The sequence below is a fragment of the Leucopleurus acutus genome (genome assembly GCF_964270905.1).
Source record: "Leucopleurus acutus genome assembly, chromosome: 19".
NCBI lineage: Eukaryota > Metazoa > Chordata > Mammalia > Artiodactyla > Delphinidae > Leucopleurus > Leucopleurus acutus.
In genome coordinates this window covers 40,437,419-40,462,008 of record NC_139161.1, presented here as the reverse complement: position 1 = coordinate 40,462,008, position 24,590 = coordinate 40,437,419, and the positions used below count along the sequence as shown (strand labels likewise).

General features: G+C 38.5%; 1 protein-coding gene across 1 annotated transcript; it reads right to left on the bottom strand.

Moving 5' to 3' along the window:
* Positions 1-1,027: 1,027 nt before the first annotated feature.
* Positions 1,028-24,543, bottom strand: CCT6B (chaperonin containing TCP1 subunit 6B; the record flags this gene model as incomplete). The annotated part of the gene is given in 12 exon segments (XM_082861600.1): positions 1,028-1,169; positions 1,688-1,760; positions 3,317-3,347; positions 3,351-3,419; positions 5,172-5,305; positions 6,205-6,238; positions 16,055-16,106; positions 16,566-16,669; positions 18,741-18,914; positions 22,606-22,669; positions 24,279-24,467; positions 24,539-24,543. Coding segments are annotated over 12 exon segments (1,002 nt in total). The 3' UTR covers positions 1,028-1,096.
* Between the last annotated feature and the right edge of the window lie 47 nt (positions 24,544-24,590).

Here is a 24,590-nt window from a genome sequence, read left to right as displayed (position 1 = left end):
AGCCAGATGCAGAGGTATATAGGGCGATAAGAGTCCTGAGTATAGGAGTTTCGGTCTCCATGGAGTTGGAGTCCACCACCCTCCTGGCATATGGATATATGTTCCCCAACCTGGAGGCTCTCCAAACCCCATAGTTTAGGGATTTTTTTATGGAGGCTTCATCATGTAGGTATAACTGATCAGTAACTCAGTCTCCATACCCTTTTCCTTCCCTCCCAGGGCGGGGAGGCTTAAAGTTCTAACCCTCTAATCACATGGTTGGTTCCTCTGGAGACTAGCCCCCAACCTGAAGCTATCTAGTGGCCCATCAAGAGTTACCTCATTAGCATACAAAAAGATACTCATTAATTCCAGAGATTTCAAGGGTCTTAAAAGATCGTATGTCAGGAACCAGGACCAAGACTAAATATTATAATAAAAAATGTTCCTGTCACCCCTATTGCTCAGGAAATTACAAAGGTTTTAGCAGATCTTGTGCCAGGAACTGGGGATAAAGACCAAATATAGGACTTCCCTAGTGGCACAGAGGTTAAGAGTCCACCTGCCAGTGCAGGGGACACAGATTCGATCCCTGGTCCAGGAATATCCCCCATGCCATGGAGCAACTGAGCCCATGTGCCACAACTACTGAGCCCACGCACCATAACTACTGAAGCCTGTGCGTCCTAGAGCCCATGCTCCGCAACAAGAGAAGCCACCACAATGAGAAGCCTGTGCACCGCAACGAAGAGTAGTCCCCACTTGCCGCAACTAGAGAAAGTGCGCGAGCAGTAACAAAGACCCAACGCAGCCAAAAATAATAAAATAAAATAAAATAGGCCAAATATATATTTCTTATTATATCATAATATCACACATACAATAAAGGGTAGGGAGTTAGAACTTCGAGGGAAAAATACTTTCATTAATATTATTTGCTGTGAAAGTATTTCTTGTGTTCTTTATACCTTGATGAAATACTTTTGAGACTTATAAGACCACCAAATACAAACTGCATTTATTGTGTAAAAATTAAGAATGGCTCAGGCTCTATAATGGTAGTTGGATGTAAGATGTGCTAAGTCTCAGCTTCTAGAAGAGTTGATTTTGAACTCAATCACCCTTTGAGAGAAGACATACCAGCTCGCATAATTTCATCAACCAGGAGAATGTTGGTGGCAATCACTGCGCTGAGGGAAAAGATGACAGGGTGAGTAAAGCTTACTAATCCACTCTTATCTTTCCCCCTCAGAAATCTTCAGCTACTAATGACACTTTGTTCTGCAATGATGTTGGTGTGAGATAAGACATAGCTATTATAAATACAAACATCACCCCTTGCATTATAATTTCAACTCATTTGCTGATAAAGTAGAAGCCTAATTTTATATTCCAGCAAAACTGAGCTCATTTTTAGCACATCATTTGATCTTTTTCCCACTATGCATGTGGTACTATTTCAGTAAATGTCCTTCTTTCCCTTCTCCCTCAAATAAACAGTAAGATTAACATTTCCCATAACTTACACTGATAGAACTAAAATCTAAAAGGGACTGTAAAATGACAGAAGCTAGTCTTAATAACTGGATACCATGCCTTTTCATACACTTAGCCATTTTCCACTGTAGCAGGCAAAAATAATAGAAAAATCTTAATGTTATCAATTATGTCCTTAAAAGTCTTTCTCTTTTTACTAATACAAACTTACCAAGAGTGAAGAAGTTGGTTTTTCACAAAATAATTATCCCAAACTCCTCCATCTGCTGCTACCATTGGCTCACCTGCAAAGGAAAAACAAACTATTTCAATACTACAATCTTGATATATTCTGTTAATATTGGCTGTATATTCTAACAATATTTAATATACCACCAAAATTACTATTATCAAGGTCACCAATGACCTCCATGGTGTCAAATCCAAAGGTCAATTCTCAGACCTCATCTATCAGCAGCACTTAACTAACACAGCTGATCACACCCTCCCAACCACTCTTTCTTCACTTGTCTTCCAGGACATCACACTTGCCTGTTTTTTTTCTTTTGCACTAGTGGTTCCTTTTCTGTCTACTTTGCTGGTTCTTCCTCTTCCTCCTGAGCTCTTAATGTTAGAGTACCCAAAGGCTCAGTCCTGCATTCTTCTCTCTCTACGCTCACTCCCTAGATGATCTCATCCAATCTTCTAGATTTAAAGCATATACACTCTGACGACTCTCAAGTTTTTATCTCCAAGCCGGACCACTTTCCTGAGCTTCAGACTTGTACATCCAACTGTCTATTTTAAAGTCTCCAGATACTTCAAACTTAACTTTGCCAAAACTCAATGCTGACCTCCGGCCACCACAACATGCTCTACCCACAGTCTTCTCCAATGCAGTTAATGGCAATTCCTTCCAGTTGTTCAGTTGACTACTCTCCACAGAGTAGCAAGAGTGATCCTTTTAAACATATTTAGACCATGTCACACCTCTGTTCAAAATTGCTCCCTATTCCACCACAGAAAAAGTCAAACTCTGTACACTGGCCCACACGCCCTCGCGTGATCTGACCTTCTATTACCTCTCTCATCTCCCTCCTCCTCGAGAACACCAGACAGTGGCTTTTCCATTAGCTGTTCCCTCTGCCTAGGACATTCTTTCCCTAGTTCCCACGTGGAACTTCCTAACTTTCGTTGATTTTGTTCAACAGATATTCTCAATGAGGCCTATCCTGACCACCCTCTTCCCATTGAAACCCCCTCCCCACACTCCTGTGCTAGCATTCACAATCATCCTTACACTGTCCCTTTATTTTTTTCACAGAATTTATTACCTTTAAAAATGCTAAAGGAACTTATTTATTAAGGTTATTATTTACTGCCTATCTTTCCCTGCTACAACATAAGCTCACAAGGGAAGGGTCTTTGTTTTGTTCTGTGTGAATCCCGAGTCAAATAACAAGCACTCAGTAACTATTTCTTAAGTGAATGAATACTTGCTTCTAAGAAGTTCAAAAGTAAAACAAAGGCACCCAAAATTTAAATATAAAAGTCATCCAGGGCTTCCCTGGTGGCGCAGTGGTTGAGAGTCCGCCTGCCGATGCAGGGGACGCGGGTTCGTGCCCCGGTCCGGGAAGGTCCCGCGTGCCGTGGAGCGGCTGGGCCCCTGAGCCATGGCCGCTGAGCCTGCGCGTCCGGAGACTGTGCTCCGCAACGGGAGAGGCCACAACAGTGAGAGGTCCGCATACCGCCAAAAAAAAAAAAAAAGCCATCCAAACCTCCACCCCCTTACTTAAGTTCTGGGTCACTGTAGTATAACCTCTTTTTTTATTAAGCAGCTGATTTTTCTTTACTTTCTTACCTGTATTCAAATCTATGCCAACAGGTTGTTTTCATTCTGAATGCTCAACCTGAACTTTCACTAGTGTTTCCTGCAGGTCATATCCAGAATTCTGAGCAAGAACCTTTAGGAATAAAAAATAATAATAAATATATGTATGGAATTCCTTCATATATATTTAAATATCAGATATAAAAAATAAGGCACTGCTCTCTCCAGTCTTATGAAAACACATCCATAATATAGTAATCATCTCCTTTTGAAGAATTCCATTCTTAATCTAAATCAAATTATTTCATGTACCTAGTAACTTTTATATTTAAACATTTTCCCTACGTACATCACACTAAATTCTGACGAAGACTAATTAGAGTTTCCCCACCCCACCCTGCTACATTAATTTCCCTCTGTTAGGGAACCGTGGACTGAAACCACCGTTTGCATAAGTTGTCTCACAACAGGAGGTCCTGATAAGGAACACTGAACTGACAAGGTGCCTCCAAAACCAACCAGAAGAATTTGGGAGGGGCCAAAAAGAGGGAGGAGACACCAGCCCATAATATGTCCTGACAACCTCCCAGAAATCCTCATGCTGGAATCCATCTTGACTGAGAGATGTGCACGCCCACCAGGAAGGTTCTTGAGTCGGGCCAAATATGGCACAAGCAAGATGATTGGCCAGAGACAACCTGGAAACCAACTCCAGCACCATAAAACCTGAGACTGCAAGCCACGAGGCAGAGCAGCTCTCCTGGGTTCCCTTACCCTGCTGTTCTCTGCTCGAGCACCCAAGTCTTTTGCTTTATCAGTATGTGTGTCTCCTCGGACAATTCATTTCCGAGTGTTAGACAAGGGTCCCTGAAGGGGTCCCTCTCGGTTAACACCTCCTTGCAAAAGATTTTTTTTTAAAACGGAAGGAAGTAGAACGGTATTCTTGTTTGCTTAGTCCCTCTAGCCACATGTTTTCTGGTTTTTCCTGGGCACTTGTTAAACCTGCCTATCTGCATTATATCTGTGCCCCTCATTCACATGAGGAGAGTTATGACCTGTGGCAACAGGGATGGAGATACCTGCACTCCAAGCGAGGTTTATTTCCAAGTGGTCCTAAACCAACAGCTGATGAGTGAAAAGGTACCACCAAATGTCTACCAGATTTACCAATATTTGTCAACTATAGGATCGTTAATGACTTTGCCTCTTCAGGGGAAGAAAAAAATGGATATCTAATGCACAAAGATTCAACAAATTATTAATAATTTTAAAGCAATTATCAGAGACTTTGCTAGCATTGTTAGTAATGTTTTAATTCATGGTAATAGTATATTTGAAAGAGTTCTCTGTGTTTCCAAGTAGTTCACAATCAGATTAAGGCAAAGGAAAAAAATGGTAGTTCTCTGTCCTTCTGTTGATACATGGAAAAAAACTGGTTTCTCTCCTTTTCTAGGAATTATAATGACAATGACAAATGCAAGCCTGAAGTTCTCACTTCCCATAATTTAAAGTGCTAATACTTTGGATACCACCAACATAATAAAGGTCTACTCAAAATCTAATTAAATTTTACGTTCTACACTTCTTCATTATGATTAATCATGAACCATTTTTGAAGGAAATTTTTGGAGTTACTTCAACTTTTGGAGCTCAGAGATGGAAGCAAAGTGATAATTGAGCCATTTCATGAAACTCCTACAAGAATTCAGAGCTGTTATCCTAAAAACTTCCCTGCTTTAGCTATATAATATCTTAAACAAAACTGTGTAGGGAAATACAAATACCTATCTTTCTACTCTACTGTTATACATAAAATGGGCAATTTAAAATTAATTAGACACCTTTTGTCTAAACAGTTGTTCTTTGGCCATTAGGATAGTTCTACCTTAGGGATAATGAGTAAAGCATCAGCAAAAGCTTGGACTCCAAGACGAGCTCTTCCTTTTATACTGTGCTTGTATGTAACTAGAGCTTCAGCTATTGCCACTTCAACTGCACCCGCTCCTGGAACCACACAACCTATTGGAGGGAAAAAAAGGATTGGCAAGACATACCACACAGAAGAAACAGAAAAAAGCAACTAGCTATTCATGTTCTATTATCTTGCCTGCCTCTAAAATGTATTTAAATATATACAGAAATAAAATAAGTTGCATAGCTCAGTGATCACTCAGATGTCTTATGAAGCATCCTGAAGTTATACACCATTAAACAATTAACATAGTACAGACAAGAGCTGGCTACAGTTTATTTCATTGTTTACAGAGTAGACATTTCTTCCACCATCATCCTTCTCCTTTATGACTATATTTAAAAGGTAGTTATTTATAATTTATGGTGGCAGGTAACTAATTATAACATCTGATTTGAAAAAAATGTTAGGCCAACATAATTTGGCCATAGTTTTTGGTATGGAATTCTCAGGACTCAAGGAAGTATTTGCTTTCTGTACTGAAGCAGAAACCAAACTTTCTGAGAAAAAAAAAAAATTTTGGTGTTCTTATTATTCTAAGGCAAAAGCTCTAGTTAAACACGTCAATTTTCACATCAGGATATGACTCTTATACCTGCTGGTATGGCTCTATAAAGTTTTTGAATTTGCAAACTTTGAATCAGTAAACTTGGTTTGGAATCACCCATCTTTAAAACAAAACAACACAAAAAGAGTCTCTCCTTTTATTCCACATCATTTTTAAATTACTACCCCCTTTCTCGGCTTCACTGTACAATATAACTACTCAAGAGAGTTATGTCTACCCACAAGGTAATTACATCCTCACCTCCCATTCACACTTTTTAAAAATTCCTTGTTAAATACTGAATACATACAAAAGAATATTTACATGTATAAGATATAAAGAATGTACAAATAAATGTACCCATGTACCTACCACCCAGCTTAAGAAACAGAAAATTACCAGTAGCTTTGAAAACTTCCCTGATCCCGTTCTCCTGTGAAAACAGAACATACCAAAATGTGTGGGATACTACTAAAGCAGTACCTGAAGAGAAATTTATATCACTAAACACCCATACTAGAAAAGCAGAAAGGTCTCAAACCAATGACCTCAGCCTCCATCTTAAGAAACTAGGAAAGGAAGAGCAAATGAAATTTAACGTAAGCAGAATAAAGAAGACAGTTAAGATCGGAGTAGAAATCAATGAAATAAAAATGACCAATGTCAGAAATGAAAACGGTGTAGAATCTGTCACTACAGATTCTACAGATATTAAAGGATAATAGGGGAATATTATGAACAATTTTATGCCAATAAATTTGAAAACTAAGATCAGGGATTGGCAAACTTTCTGCAAAAGGCCAGAAAATAAATATTTTAGGCTCTGTGGACCATACCATCTCTTTTGCAACTATCCAATTATGCTAGCATAGCACAAAGTCACAGACAATACATAACAACTGGGAGTAACTGTGTTCCAATATAACTTTATTTACCAAAAATAGGCAGCAAACCAGATTTAGCTCATGGGCAGTATGATCTTAACTTAGATGAAGTAGAAAAATTTCTTGAAAGACACAAAGTACTAAAGCTCACTCAAGAAAGATAAACAACCTGAACGATCCTGTATCTATGAAAGAGATTAAATTTGTAGTTTAAAATCTTCCCATGAAGAAAACTCCAGGTATAGAAAGCTTTACTGGTGAATTCCACCAAACATTTAAGGAAAAACTAACACCATTTCTATATAAGAATTCAACACTTTCAGAAAATTAAAGAGGAAAGAATACTTTCTGAGGCCAGCATTACTCTAAAAGCAAAAAAGATAAAAGCATTACAAAAATATATATATACAGACCAACACCCCATATGAATGTAGATGCAACAATTCTTAACAGAATTATAACAAATTAAATCCAACAATATGGTAAAAAAAAAAAAAAGACACAGCAAGCCACATTATTCAAATAGTCAAAAGGTGAAGAAACCCAAGTTTCCATCAACAGATGAACGGATAAATAAAATGTGGTACATACATACAACGGAATATTATTCAGCCTTAAAAAGGAAGGAAATTCTGTAACATGCTACAACATGGATGAACCCTGAAGACATTATGCTAAGTGAAATAAGCCAGTCATAAAAGGACAAATATTGTATGATTCATTCCTATAAAGTACATAGAATAGTCAGATTCGTAAAGACAGAATGTAGAATGGTGGTTTCCAGGGGCTGGGGGGAGAAGAGAATGGAGAGCTATTGTTTAATGGGTATAGAGTTTCAGTTTTTCAAGATGAAAAATGTTTGTGATGGATGGTGGTGAAGGTTGCACAATGTGAATGTACTTATGGCCACTGAACTGTACACGTAATGGTTTAAATGACAAAAAAAAATCCAAAATTAAAAAAAACATTTAATTATTTCTAAAACTTTAATCCATTTTTAAAAAGATAATACATCATAATTAAGTAAGGTTTATCCAAGAATGATTTGAAAATCAATGTAATTAGTACATTAAGAAACTAAAAGAAAAACCATATGATCACCTCAATAGATGCAAAAAAAGCATTTGACAAAATCCAACACCTATTCTTTTTTTTTCTTAAACATCTTTATTGGAGTATAATTCCTTTACAATGTTGTGTAGTTTCTGCTGTATAACAAAGTGAATCAGCTATACATAAACATATATCCCCATATCTCCTCCCTCTTGCATCTCCCTCCCATCCTCCCCAACCCACCCCTCTAGGTGGACACAAAGCACCGAGCTGATCTCCCTGTGCTATGCGGCTGCTTCCAACTAGCTATCTATTTTACATTTGGTAGTGTATATATGTCCATGCCACTCTCTTACCTCATGCCAGCTTACCCTTCCCCCTCCCCGTGTCCTCAAGGCCATTCTCTACTTCTGCGTGTTTATTCCTGTCCTGCCCCTAGGTTCTTCAGAACCATTTTTTTTTTTTTAAGATTCCATATATGTATGTTAGAATATGGTATTTGGTTTTCTCTTTCTGACTTACTTCACTCTGTATGATAGTCTCTAGGTCCATCCACCTCACTACAAATAACTTAATTTCCTTTCTTTTTATGGCTGAGTAATATTCCACTGTATATATGAGCCACATCTTCTTTATCCATTCATCTGTCGATGGACACTTAGGTTGCTTCCATGTCCTGGCTATTGTAAATAGAGCTGCCATGAACATTGGGGTACATTACTCTTTTTGAATTATGGTTTTCTCTGGGTATATGCCCAGTAGTGGGATTGCTGGGTCACATGGTAGTTCTAGTTTTAGTTTTTTAAGGAACCTCCATACTGTTCTCCATAGTGGCTGTATCAATTTACATTCCCACCAACAGTGCAAGAGGGTGCCCTTTTCTCCACCCCCTCTCCAGCATTTATGTTTCTAGATTTTTTGATGATGGCCATTCTGACCGGTGTGAGATGATACCTCATTGTAGTTTTTTTTTGGTTTTTTTGTGGGGTTTTTTTTGTGGTATGCGGGCCTCTCACTGTTGTGGCCTCTCCCGCCACGGAGCACAGGCTCCAGACGCGCAGGCCCAGTGGCCATGGCCCACGGGCCCAGCCGTTCCGCGGTATGTGGGATTCTCCTGGACAGGGGCGCGAACCCGCGTCCCCTGCATCGGCAGGCGGACTGCCAACTACTGCACCACCAGGGAAGCCCCCTCATTGTAGTTTTGATTCGCATTTCTCTAATGATTAGTGATGTTCAGCATCCTTTCATGTGTTTGTTGGCAATCTGTATATCTTCTTTAAAGAAATGTCTATTTAGGTCTTCTGCCCATTTTTGGATTGGCCAACACCTATTCTTGATAAAGATTCTCAGCAATAAAAGAGAACTTCCTCAATTTGATAGCAGATGTCTATGAAAAACCTACAACTAGTATCACACAGAGTGGAAAAAGACTGAATGTTTTCTCCCTAAGATCAGGAAAAAGGAAAGGATGCCTACTCTCACCATTTCTATTCAACATTGTATTGAAGGTTTTAGCCCATGAAATAAGGGGTAAAAAGAAATAAAATATATCCATATTGGAAAGAAAGAAGTAAAACTGTCTCCATTAACAAGACAACATTATCATTTATATAGAAAATTCAATGAAATCTATAAGAAAGCTACTAAAATAAGTGAGTTTAGCAAGGTTGCAGAGTTCAAGATCAATATACAAAAATCAACTGTATTTTAATATATTAACTAACAATCAGAAATTGAAATCTTAAAAATACTATGTACAGTAGGATCAAAATACATGAAACACATAAGGATAAATCTGAAAAAAAAGTTGTGAAATACTTAGTATACTCACATACTAAAAAGTATAAAATATTGCTGAGATAATTCAAGAAGGCCCAAATAAACAGAAAGATGTACCATGACTCAATATTGTTAAAATATCAATTATTCCCAAACTTATCCATAGATTCAGTGAAATTCCAGCCAAAATCCCAGCAGTTTTTTGGTAGGAATTGACAAGCTGATTCTAAAATTGATATGAAATGCAAAACATTTAAAATAATCAAAACAACTTGGAAAAGAACAAAATGGGAGGATTAACACTACAGATTTCAAGACTTATTATAAAGTTACTATAAACAAGGTAGAATGACATTAACACTGAGATAAACAGATTGATGAAATATAGAACCCAGAAACAGAACCACACAAATGTGGACAACTAACTGATTTTCAACAAAAATGCAAAGGCAACTAAGTAAAAGGATACTCTTTTCATCAAATAGAGCTGAAACAATTTGATACCTATACACAAAAAAACAAACTTAGATCCATACTTTGCAGCATATACAAAAATTAACTTAAAATGAATCACAGACCTAAATATAAAACCTAAGACTATAGCACTTCTAAAAGAAAACATAAAAGAAAAATTTTGTGACCCTGGGTTAGGTAAAGATTTTTTTAGATACCACCCAAAAGCATAATCCATGAAAGAAAAAATTGATAAATTATACTTCATTGAAATTAAGAATTCCTCTTTGAAAGGCACTGTTATGAGAATAACAGAACAAACTACAGAGTAGCAGAAAATGTCTGCAAATCATACATCTGAAAAGGTATTTGTATCCAGAATATACAAAGAACTCTCAAACTCAACAATAAGAAAACAACCCAATTTTTAAAAGTGCATGGGCTTCCCTGGTGGCACAGTGGTTGAGAGTCCGCCTGCCGATGCAGGGGACGCGGGTTCGTGCCCTGGTCTGGGAAGATCCCACATGCCGCGGAGCGGCTGAGCCCGTGAGCCATGACCACTGAGCCTGCGCGTCCGGAGCCTGTGCTCCGCAACGGGAGAGACCAAAACAGTGAGAGGCCCGAGTACAGCAAAAAAAAAAAAAAAAAAAAAAAGTGCAAAAGATTTGAACAGAAACTTCACCAAAGATATGTAGATAGCAAATAAGCACGTGAAAAGATGCTCAATATCAATGATCATTAAGAAAATCCAAATTAAAGTCACAATTTGGTTTTTTAAATTTTAGAATGGCTAAAATTAACATGAATGACCATATCCAGTGTTAGTGAGGATGCAGACCAACTGGAATGTTCATAAATGGCTGGTAGGAATGTAAAATGGTACATGGCAAAACAGTTCAGCAGCTTCTAAAAAGTTAAACATGTACCTTCCATAGTACTGCATTCCTAAGCATCTACCCAAGAGAAATGAAAGCATAGATCCATACGAAGAATTGTACACGAATGTTCATTGCAACTTTATTTGCAATAGCCAAGAACTGTAAACAACCAAATGTGCATCAATAGGTGAATCTGATTAAATAAATTGCAGTATATTCATATAATGGAATACTATCTAGCAATAAAATGAATGAACTACTGATTAATAACATCAATTAACTTAAAAATAATTATGGTGAGTAAAAGAAGCCAAACAAAAAAAACTACATATTGTATTATTCCATTCATATAAGATTCTAGAAAATGCAAACTAATCTATAGCAACAGAAAGCTGACTGAAGGTTGCCTGAAGGTAGGGTGACACAGTGAGAGGAGGCAGGAAGGATTACCATGGGGGAATGAGGTAACTTTTTGGGGTGATAAATATGTTCATTATCTTTAATGAGGGGATAGTTTCATGGCTTTAAATGTGTGTAGTAGTTCATTATATGTCAATTTTACCTTGATAAATTATTTCTTAAAAAACTAAGAGGTTAAAGTGATTTAAAAAATAGTCCCTTTTTCTTTGTATCCTAAATTCTAAGAATCAGGTTGAACTACCAACGGCTTCATGCCTGAATCATATACGTTTATCTTCTTGAAAAAAATGTTACTAGCTTTTATCAAAAGTGACTACAAGAAGGAGGGTCTTATATCAAGCCCCATATTTTTTCAATTTAGAAACTGCTCTGTTTTCTCCTTTTCAATAATGAAACCTATATAGCTAACTGTATCTCTTTATGTTCTGGCAGTTTAAATATTATACTATTACATTTGCTATATTCATATTCTTTTTTCCTAGGTTCTAATTTTCCATTTCAGCTTCTATTTTACCATTATTTCACATCTACATTTTTGCTTATCAGACAAATCTGAGGTATTGTTTATTATAGAGTTTATTACTCTATTTTTTGAGATACAATTCACATACCATAAAATTCAGCCTTTTAAAGTATACTTTTCAGGGCTTCCCTGATGGCGCAGTGGTTGAGAGTCTGCCTGCCGATGCAGGGGACATGGGTTCGTGCCCCGGTCCGGGAAGATCCCACGTGCCGCGGAGCGGCTGGGCCCGTGAGCCATGGTCGCTGAGCCTGCGTGTCTGGAGCCTGTGCTCCGCAACGGGAGAGGCCATAACAGTGAGAGGCCTGAGTACAGCAAAAAAAAAAAAAAAAACAAGGATAAATTATGTGGCTCAAACATGTGACACAGCTGATCAAGTAATGAAAGGTAGGCACACAATGAGTTTCTTAGGAACAGTTGTTCAAAATAATTACATGGAACAACTAAAAATTGTTAACCTAAATGTCCAACAATAGGGCACTGTTCAACAGATAATGACTCAACTATGTGTTAGTCATGAAAACCATGTAATAACATGGAAAAATATTTACGGGGTAGCTAAGAAGCAGAGAATGACAAATTACATATGAAGCACGATTATAACTATTCTGTTAAAAAATAAGCACCTTGGGGGACTTCCCTGGTGGTGCAGTGGTTAAGAATATGCCTGCCAATGCAGGGAACATGGGTTTGATCCCTGGCCCAGGAAGAGCCCACATGCCGTGGAGCAACTAAGCCTGTGTGCCACAACTACTGAGCCTGTGCTCTAGAGCCCACGAGTCACAGCTACTGAGCCTGCATGCCACAACTACTGAAGCCTGCACACCTAGAGCCTGTGCTCTGCAACAAGAGAAGCCACCTCAATGAGAAGCCCGCCCACTGCAACAAAGAGTACTCGCCGCAACTAGAGAAATCCTGCGCACAGCAACGAAGACCCAATGCAGCCAAAAATTAATTAATCAATTATTTTTAAAAAGCACCTTGGCATTGAAAAGGAAAAATGGAAGGAAACTAAGAGTAGGGTTATGCTTGGGTGGTGGTGGGGGGGGGTTCCTATTTTCCAAGTGATCTTTCAACAGAAAATATTTTTATAACTTTTAAAAATTCATTTACACCCAATTAGGAAATGCATTTCTACTTATGAATCTTTTATAACCAATATTTGTTACACATTCATGTAAAGAAATAATTTTTAAAATAGTTAAGCATAATTATAGGGAATTTTTCAAAATTTTCATCTAACTAGATTACTCCAACCCCTAACTGAATGTGAAGATACTTTATTTAGGAAGAAAAAAACAAACTATATGTTCAATGTTCTTCACTCTTCCAGGCTTCTTCACTCTTCCCCTTCTTCTCACTCTCAGCAAATGATCTTGCTTCTTTGAGAAAATAAAAACACTGTCCCATCACTACCTCTACCAATCTACCTGCACTTGAACCTGAATCTCCTATGACTAGGAATGAATTGCCCATGCTCCTCGCTAAGGTTAACCCCTCTGCTTGTGTACTGTATCCCATTTCCCCTCTCTGCTCCTGCAACTGTCCCCTCTTCCCTCACATCAACTGTTCCTGCCTACAGGAGCATCCTCATCAGGGAACAAACTTGTCATAGTAATGCCCATCTTTAAAACAAAAAATTCTCCTTCAACCCCATTACCATATTCCCTTCTAGCTACTGCCCCACTTATCTGCTCCCCTTTAGAGCTAAACTCCTCTGAATTGTCTACATTTGCATCCTCACTTCTTCCCTAACCATTCTCTCTTGAGCCCACCTTCAATCTGACTTTCACACTCATCCCTTTATTGAATCAACTTTCATTAAAGCCACCAAAAAACTAAATGTTCTCCAAATCTAATGGTCAATTCTCAGTTCACAACTTGCTCATCAAACTGTCAACTGCATATGACATAGCAGATTATTCTCTCTTTCTTGAAACACTTTCTTCTCTTACCTTCTGGGACACTATTCTCCTTTGGCTTTCCTCCTACCTCACTGACCACCCCTTTTCAGTCTTCTCTGCTCAGTCCTCCCTATCTTCCCAATTTCTAAACACTGGAGTTTTCAGGGCTCAGTCTTTAAACTTCCTCTTCTATCTATATCACTTCCCAGATGATCTTATTAACTCTCATAGGGACTTCCCTGGAAATCCAGTGGTTAAGACTCTGTGCTCCTAGTGCAGGGGGCACGGGTTCAATCCCTGGTCAGGGAACTAAGATCCCACATGCAGCACGGCGCAGCCAAAAAAAATTAAAAACTCTCATAGCTTTAAGTCATCCACACACTGATGACTCCCAAATAAATATTTCCAGTCCAGACCTCGATCCTGAACTCCTGACACCTCTCCAAATTCTTACACAACATGTCCACATGGACATCTAATCGGCATCGAAAACATAACATTCCCCAAGCTAAACTCTTGATTTATTTCCCCAAACCTGCTCTTCCCAGTCTTCTCCATCCCAAGAAATGGCATCTCTGCTTTTCCAGCTGCTCATGCAAAAACCCAAGAGACATCCTTGAATCATCTGTTTCTGTCACATTCTATGTGGAACATCAACAAATCCTACTGCTCCTTCTTTCTAAGTATACCCTGATCCAAATCTTTTTTCTTTTCTCACCTATATTACAACAGATTCCTAACCAGTCTCCTGCTTCTGTCCTTGCACCTCCCACCCTGCTCCGCAGTGTACTCCCCACACAACAACCACGGAGATCCTTCTGAAATATAAACCAAGTACTTGTTGCCCTCAGCAATGGTAAGGTAATTTGGACCAACCCTACTACCAAAAGCAACTAAAAATGCTGGATTAAAAACAAAACAGGGCTTCCCTGGTGGCGCAGTGGTTGAGAGTCCACCTGCCGATGCAGGGGACACGGGTTCGTGCCCCGGTCCGGGAAGATCCCACGTGCCATGGAGCGGCTGGGCCCATAAGCTATGGCCTGTAAGCCTGCGCATCCGGAACTTGTGCTCCACAACAGGAGAGGCCACAACAGTGAGAGGCCCGCGTATCGCAAAAAAAGAAAAAAAAAAAAAAAAAAACCCTTAAAAACTCTGCAGAGCCATAAAACAGTAAAGAGCTACAAAAGTTTTCTTTCCAAAACTGAAAACAAAACAGGAACTCCAAGAGGTAAGTAGATAACTGTAACCACTCACCCTAAAGTCATCTGACAATTCAGACAAATCTGAATTTTGACCTCATAATGAGAGGGGGACAGAATTTAAAAAGCTCAAGCCTCATCCAAAGTAGAGAGTAAAACAGTAAGACCCTCTTCACATTAAACTAGAACCTCAAAGGCTACATACTCAGGGTACAAACCAGCAGCCCTCACATGGACTTGCAGTTAGAATTCACAACTGGTTATTCAAAAAAAACCTCAAGCTGTGGATTTAGTTTAAAGTTGTCCCTGGGCAGGGCTTCCCTGGTGGCACAGTGGTTAAGAATCTGCCTGCCAATGCAGGACACACGGGTTTGAGCCCCGGTCCGGGAAGATCCCACATGCCGCAGAGCAACTAAGCCCGTGCGCCCCAACTACCGAGCCTGTGCTCTAGAGCCCATGAGCCACAACTACTGATCCCGTGTGCCACAACAACTGAAGTCCGTGTGCCTAGAGCCCATGCTCCACAACAAGAGAAGCCACCACGAGAAGCCCATGCACCGCAATGAAGAGTAGCCCCCGCTCGCCCCAACTAGAGAAAGCCTGCACACAGCAACAAAGATCCAACACAGCCAAAAATAAATTAATTAATTTTAAAAATAAATAAAATAAACACCAGAAGTAGACAAGACAAAACTTTAAATATTGTAATTATCAAACTGAACTATATGTTTAAGGAAATGAAAGGTAAGTTTGAAAAGAGTTCCCTCCTGCAGAGGGAACAGGAAACCATAAAAAGTGACAAGGCAGATTTAAGAACTTCTAAAAATAAGTAAAGACACCTATACATACACACACACATATATTAAAAATAAAGTATTTACAGATGAAATATAACATCTGAATTGGCTTCAAAATAATCCAGATTTGGGCAGGGGGAAGGAAAGAGGAGTATATACGGGGGATATAAGACTGGCCATATACTGAAAATTGATAAAGATGAGTGGCAGATACGTGGGAGTTCATTTACTATTCTATTCTACTCTTATATATGGTTAGAGTTTTCCATAATAGAATGTTTAAAATGAGTTAAGTCCAAAGTCAACAAGGTGCTACTCACTCTCAGGACATACATACTCAGACAATGTTATAATTGTCTTACCTCTCTGATCTCACCTTCTACTACTTTTTCCTCTTCCTCTGCTCCAGGCACACTGGAACACCCCAGCACACTTCTGCCTCGGGGCTTCTTCCACCCTTATTCCCTCTGCTTAGAACACTCTTCTTCCAGATATGCACATGGCTAGCACTAGAGACCCATTTAGCTCTCTAGTTTACTTTCTCATCACAATGATCTTCCCTTACTACCCTAAAATCATGCACATGCTCACATATACAGCTACTCTAGCCTCTTCACAGCACTTATTAGCATTATTTGTCCACCATCTCTTTCAACTAGAAATGTAAGATTCTTAAAAAAAGAAATTCTGTTTTGTTTACTCTTCATTCCTAACACCTAAAACAGTGAATGGCTCCTGGTAAGTATCCAATTAATATATGCTGAATAAATAGACTGGTGATGAATAGAAGTAACTAATGAAATCAGTGAAAGAATATCTGAAGATAACCAAGTATTCTAGAATCTATGTACTGTTAAAGTTTACATCATTTACTTTGTATCTGTTTCTGATTTATGCTTCATCTCCATGATTTCTACCATGAGGAGATCAATAGGATAACCCGGTCTTCTAATAGCCAAAACAGAATCCACCACAGCCTGGAAGAGAAATGAATGAGAACAGTAAATTATTTGGTCTACTAAAAGAAACCACTGGCCCTAGTAATCTATCACCAGACTAAGCAGATAAAGTGTTTCAGGCTCCAAAACACAAGGCAAGGTCAGAAAGTGTCACTCTGTCATGGATACAAATGATAACCAGTGCCAATGGATAGTTTAGAGCCTACAGGGACTTCAGAGATTATCAGGTCCAATCCCCTTATTTTACAGAGAAGGAAACTAAGGTGAGACTTTAAGAAGTTATGGTCTTAAAACAAGATCTAACAGGTAGTAGCAGAGTCAGGACTAGAAATCAAGTCTCTTTAACTGCCAAGCCTACTATACAAACACTACTCAAACTTTTCCACCAAAGGACACCTTAATGGAAAAGAAGGAAATGAAATCTAAGGAAAGAGTTCAAATTTGCTGGCTCTAACAACATGAAATTTTTAAGTCTTATGTTTTACCATGAAACTTTTCTACATCATGCCATAATATATACATGTTTGTTTTTTGTTGTTTTTTAATTTTCATTGGGGTACAGTTGATTTACAGTGTTCTGTTAGTTACACATGTTTGTTTCAATGTGAAAATAATGCTTTTCCTCCATAGTAAAGTAAAATTGACACTCCAGAAAGACATGTCTCATTTATTCTGCCAAATATCCCCAGGGATATGCAATTTGAGAAGCACAGCACCACACAGCCTATTGCTTAGCTCAGAAAGTAATATGAAAATAACTGACTACAGAAATTAAGTGCTATAGTATAATCATCCTCAAATAAAATAGAAGCAAAAAAATCTATATCTTAGAAAAGTTTACTGAGGTAACATGATTTTTGGTTTTGATGACTAATGGGGAATAATGACAAACCATTGGAAAATGAGAGCATTAGTGTTTCTATAACTCCAAAAGGGAATGGAGGCCCTAATCAGATACCTTGAAGATTCTGGGCCACGTGATATATGTACTTTAACAGCAGAAAACACAGCAGAGTCTTTATTTAGACTGCTCAGCAAGAAAATGTCTTAATTTCTTAATCTTAATCTGATTTCCCAAGTAGGTTTTCCTATCGGTAAGAATTGACCAGAAACAACTCAGGTGTTTCAGTATTTATATTTCTCAAGGTAAATTAGTAAGACAGAATTCTGATTTCTATGTCAATGTCTTGTGAATTTGGTTGTTATGAACTCATCATTCCTGATAAACTAATATACTCAAGTTTCAAAAAATGCAAAGCTGAGGAACAATGATGATATCATCAAACTACAGCTACCTGATAAAAGCCTTCCCAAAATACCCAACTTTGTCCTGATATTATATATATATATATATATTCTACCTTTAGAAGTAAACAAGTATACACTTCCCAGATGTGAATATTATCTATCAGATCAATCATGCTCATTAAAGTGGTAACCTTGGGCTTCCCTGGTGGCGCAGTGGTTGAGAGCCCGCCTGCCGACGCAGGGGATATAGGTTTGTGCCCCGGTCTGGGAGGATCCCACATGCCGCGGAGCGGCTGGGCCCGTGAGCCATGGCCGCTGAGCCTGCGCGTCCGGAGCCTGTGCTCCGCAATGCGAGAGGCCACAACACTGAGAGGCCTGCGTACCGCAAAAAAAAAAAAAAAAAGGTAACCTTAACTACAAGACACACTGCCAAAACAACGTCCCCAACCTCACATAATAATAAATAAATATAAATATATTTATTATTATTTTATATTAAATATAAATAATAAATAAATAATAAATATGGACCTCTAGGTTTAGGAGACCAGTGTGCATCACCCCAACAGCTTCCACAGGGGGTGATCCATAGGCAGCCAAGTCCCTCCCAACTTTCAAGTTAACTTAAAAGAAGGCTTAATATGACACTTTTGAAAAATTACACATACTGTTCTGACCAATCAAATCTACTCTGTAAATAAGCCTATAAATGTCTGTCTTCTATATTTTGTTGTATGTTCAAAAGAACCACATGCCATAGCTAGCTGATTATCTCATAGGAAAAAGAAAAATACCACCATGTGTTAGGCTGTACTCATTCTGCAAAAGTTTAACCACATACCTCTGTTAACACATAAGCCAGCTGAGGATGAACTTTAGTTTGTAGAGATGTTCTAGCCACATCTAAGAGGATTTCTCTTTTCATCTCTTTTTTAATTTTAACTTGTTCCAAAACTTCAAGTGCCTTTATTTTTGCAACTTCAAATCCTTCAGCTATTATTCTAGGGTGCAGGCCCTAATACATCAACATAAAACTGTAAATTATAAAGTAAGTTATCCAAAGTAAAAGTAACTATCCTTTCCTACTAATAGGTATGTCCAAAAAAATTAATTACCTATATCAATGTCACTAAATATAAGTGTATGCATGTAATTTGTAATCTTTCAGCGCTTCATATTTCAAACAATCTCAAACTTACAGAAAAACTGTTTACAATTTACAACAGTAGAAAAAAACTACAAAAGTTCTTTTTATGTCTGAAAACTATAACACACTGTTGTGTAGTGCTCTTCTGAATGGGCACAGAAGAGAAGACTCCCTGTAATGTAGAGGAAAAGAACCAGCATTGTTTGGAGAAAAACGACAGATAGGCAGCACCTTCACCAAATGTTCAAAGTTAACATCATAGAACGGGACAAACACACACCATGTGCCTCCAGATACGCTGCACTAAGACCAATACAGCATTTCCATGGCACTCCTGCCAAAAGTTCATAACCTGAGTCTGATAATGAGGAAACAGACACATCCAAACTGAGGGACTTTCTTAAAAAAAAAACAGCCTATTCTCTAAAAGTAGCAATGTCAGCAATGTCATGAAACACAAAAGATGGCTCGAGAACTATTCCAGCTTAAAGAAGACTAAAGGGGTATGACAACTGAATGGGACAAGTGACGAAATTTGAATAAAACCTGCAAATTAGATAAAAGTACTTATCAATGTGCTAATACTAATTTCCTGTTTCGATCACTATACTGTGGTTATATATGAGAATTCCCTGGTTTAAGAAACATACACTGAAATATTTAGATCATCACGTCTGCAACTTATTCTTATACCATTAGAAAAAAATATGTATATTACTATATATATACACATTCCATATATATATATATATATATATATATATTCATGAAAGAGAGAGAAATGTTATTCTTTGGAATATTCTTGCAACTTTTCTGTAGGTCTGACATTATAACAAAATTTTTTTTGAAAAAACGCTATTGTTTATTCTGAAAAATAATACATAAACTTATTGAAAGCTGGAACTAGTTCTAATTTATTCCCTTCCTCCATTCCTTTATGTCAGTCCTATAATAACTTTCAAAAGTTGACATTTATTGAGCATTTGTGCCAGGCACTATTCTAAGGGATTTACATGTATTATTTTAGTCCTCTCAACACTATGAAGTGGGTGTTTTTATCATTCCTGTTTCACAGATGAGGAAATTTAGGCTTAAAGGCTTAGATCACCAGGCTAATAAGAGCCAGAGCCAGGATTTAAACCCAAAAGGCCTGACGCCAGAGCCTGTGTTATTAACCATCTTCAAAACATTTCCTCAGCCTAGGACCTCACAACTTCTCACCTAGACTACTAGGAAAACGTTCAGTCTTGACTCCCTTAAAACTGTCCCCCAAATATTTAAAATGCCAATCTGACCATATCACTCATTCACATGTCAGTATGAACATTCTTCTTGGTTAGTATATTACATGCCTATTCACTACTGTCCGCATCACTTTAAACTCCACCAACACCAGACTGCTTGTAGCTCTGCACACACACCAGTTTGCTTCTTTTCTCTGTGCCTTTGCTCATGTTTTTCCTTCTGCCTGGAATGCTATTCTCCACACCCCTCACTCTTTCATCAGGCTCACTCCTTCTAATCCTAAAGATTCAGCCCAGGCCTATTTCCTCCAGAAAGTGCTTCCTGACTACCTCAGGCTAGTTTAGGATACCCCTCCATCCTCAGTGTTTCTATCCCATCCTGTGCCTAGCTCTGTCACTGCACTGTCACACAGTTTCATAACTATGTCAGTGTCTGTCGGCATCTCCCCTCCCCTAATTTCTTCCTTCCTAGCCCAACCCTAATTTTGTTTAGGTATCTCTCTTCCTCAGTGCTTCAGAGGAAGCTGACCCTATCCCCAGCTCAAGGGGCGGATCCTAATTAGATTAAGTCAATTTCCCAAAAAACTGTCACTGGTTTGGGATGGAATAAAACCAATGTCGGCCCAATCATATAAAGGAAGGACTTTTATTCTATGGCTGGGTGAATGGTTTTCTCTTGCCCTCTCCTGCTGAGTGTTAGTAAGGAGAAGAGGCAGCCCTGATTTCTTCTGACAGTCTTTCATCCAGGATGGGAATAAGCCTATGATGAAACAGCATTACAAGTGGAAGAGCTAAGAGACAGAAAGGATCTGGGTACTTGATGACTGAATGAATTTTTTAATCAACTAACCCTAGAAGCCTGTTTTATTGCTATATTTCCTGTTACGGGAGATAATTTTTTTGTTGTTTAAGTGACTTTTAGTCAAGTTTCCACTGCTTACAGCTAAAAGCATCTTGAGATAAGTTGCAGGTACTGAATTAATAGACAGATCCCAATACTAAATGAAACACAAAGTGATCCTTTTAGCACTTCGAAAGGACAGGTTATGCTTTGCTAAAATGGTCCTTGAAAGAGCAAAAATCCAACTGCTTAATTAGAAAAGACAGATAAGTAACACAAAGAAAACACTACAAATTGAACAAAGGCATGGAGGTAGAAATGTATGTAATGATTTCAGAGGCCAGTGAATGAAGGAGTCTGGCTAGAGGAGACTGTTTATAAAGGGAAATAAAACTAGAAAAGTAGGTAAATTCACAATGTGGAAAACCTTCATTAATTTTTCTCTAGTTATTTTTTAAAAGGTGCATAATTTGGTTTCAACTTTCTCAGTGATGTTTTCTTTCTTAGGCCATTAGTCATGGGTACATGGCTAATTTTTTAACTTTTATATATATTTCAAATATTTCATTTTTTAAAAAGGTATATAATTTCAATAAAAGGCATTATTTTAACTAAAAATTTCATTATTATTTCCATTTATAATTGTCCAAAAACATCTTGATGAAAATGAACTTTTTCCCTCTAAAATTAAACCATTTTACTAGCAAAAAAATAAATAACTTTTTATTCAAAATAAAGTACCACATGAATGTGCGTTCTATGAAATTCTAATACCTCAGAAATGTAAAGATCAGCTTGTTTTAGTAACTCTCCGATAATTAGGACATTTGAAGTAGTACCATCTCCTGTAATGTCATCCTGGGCTGTTGCTACTTTTGCTATCAAGGAAGCTGTTGGGTGTTGAATTTGTTGAAAAAAGCAAGCAAAAGATTAAAAAAGAGAGAGAATGAGATAAAGAAATAGTCCACCAAAAACAAGATAACCTAAGGGTCAACAGTAAAATTAAGAAATGAAATAAGCTTCATTCTATAAGTTCACAAGTTTTATATTATCATACATAATAAATGTCAAAACAAAAAGTTAAAACCTGAGAACTAATGAGGTTTGAACATTTTATAAAAGAGTCTCTGCTTCGAATGCAATGACATTTCCAAAATAAGATTAAATCCTTCAATCTTGAAGATGAATGTATGTACTAAACTTGCAAAGGATTTTTTTCCCATGATTACAAAGAACGTAAGTGCATTGACTTTAAAGAATGTAACTAATTTGGAAGTATCCCTAAGTTATTATTTGCACTACACAAAGATCTGAAAACAGCCAATAGACTTTTTTTTCCCCTAAGGTTTAAACAAACAAGCATATCTCATGACTGCAGTATTTAGCTGACGGCCTTGGTTTAAGGATATACAAATTGTACTATGTTCTCAGCTAAGGCTAATTAAGGTTTATTAAGTCAGCAACATCAGCTCACCATCTCATGGAGCAGTACATTGCCATCTTTGGTGAGTTTCATGTCTCCTGCACCAGAAACAAGCCTGTTCAGAAAACAGTGGTTATAAACTTCATATAGCAAGAGCCAAACAAGACACTCCCAGTGTTAGCCACTCCATTATCCTTAATATAAGTAACTGGGTGTGGAAAACTTCCATTATACCATGGGGGATACCACAGTAACTACCACAGAATCACTTCTCCCCAGATGGACTGCTATGGTGATTTCATTCCAAACAGCACATTTACAAGTTTAAGGACAAGAGCAGTCCATGAGTTATGAACAGTGGCTTGGTACCTGGAAGAGTACTTGGAAGTCTACAAACCACAAATTTGTGAACTTTCTGCAGGTTTCTTTTTTTGTGAAATGTTACCATTCATTCACTCAACTAATGTTTTCCCTCACCCCTCATGTTTATTAGATCAAGTTCTGTCAATTCTACAACCTAAATGTCTCTTAAATCTACCCACTCCTCTCCATCTCCACTGTCATCATCATCTCTAGTCTGGACTACTTAGCATCTTGATATGTCTGAATTTGAATTTACCCTCCACACTGCATTTATCTTTCTAAAAGGCAATGTGATTCAGTCAGTTCCCTCACCAAAAATCCTTCCATGATTTTCATGTTCTCCATCACCTTCATGATAATATCCAAACTATATAGCAATGACATAAGTTACCTTTCCCAATCTGGGTAATGTCTATTTCTTCTACCTCTTCTATCAAATGAGATCTTGTGGGCAAACCTTGGGGTTCCCTTACTACATCATGTTTGCTTTCGTTTCTGTTGGATTTACACCATTGAGCTTCTCTTGTTCCTGAAGTTACCCTATCTAGAAGTCCTTTACTGCCTTCTCCAACTGGAGAACTCTGATTCGTTTTTCAAGACTGATGAAAAATCCTCTGTTATTGAGAAGCTTTCCCTTCTCCCTTCTGCCATCAGTTATTAGTCCCTTTCCTCAGTATAATGGTATATATATAATTAGCACATTCATCTCTACCAGAACGCCTTAAGAATAGAAACTGTATCTTAGTCATCTCTGTGTTCCCAGCATCCCAGTCAGTACATACTCAGTGCCCTCTTTTACTGTTAATATTAATTACTTTGCTCATTCCTCTGAGACTGTATCTCTCTCCTCTTACACCTCTTTGCCCTCACTAGTCTCCTTCCCTCTCTTCTAAAGAAAATAATAGTCCTTAGTAAATATATGCTGAAAGAGCGTTCAACTTGCCTAGGGACGCATAGCTAAAGCGGTCCTTGAATTTGAACCCAAGCCTGCCAGGTTCCAAAGCCCGTGCCGTCTCCACAACACACTGCCAAGCAAAACCCAAACTCTTAAACAGCAGGGGAGCTAGATGGCTTATGTTTCATATATGACACTAAATGAACTGACTTTCTACTTGCATATGAACCTTACCGAGAAGTTGGAGGGCAGGGAGGAGTCACAGTGAGCCCTTTTTTCGGGTAGCATTTCTCCTCCTCTCCCACCAGACTAGAAATGAGCTCAGGGCAGGAATGAGAACGAGGGAAAGCAGGCCCACAAGTGCGTCCACATCGCTCCCAACTCTTTGTGGAACGTCTGCCTCACAGCGCGCCCCGACACCCAACAAACCCCGACGCCCTAACCGCCGCTCCAACCGCCGTCTCACATTTTCATGGTTCCCTTAGGACCCAAGTTGGTCCGCAGCACATCCTGCAGCCCTCGGGCGGCGCATATATTGACTGCCAAGGCCGCCTGGGCCTGCGCCACCTCAGCCTTGGAGTTTATGGCTTTTACCTCAGCCCTGGCCAGACGGTAGGAAGAGTCCCCGCCCCGTAAGGCGGCCTCAGCTGCTATTCTGAGGGAAATCCTGGCGCTACGGCTCACGCTCCTGAGCCTCAGCCAATCCGCGCCCGGACAGGAAGTAACGTCATCAGGCGTCGGCGGGACGGAAGCCAGAATCGCCTCGGGTCGGGTCGCA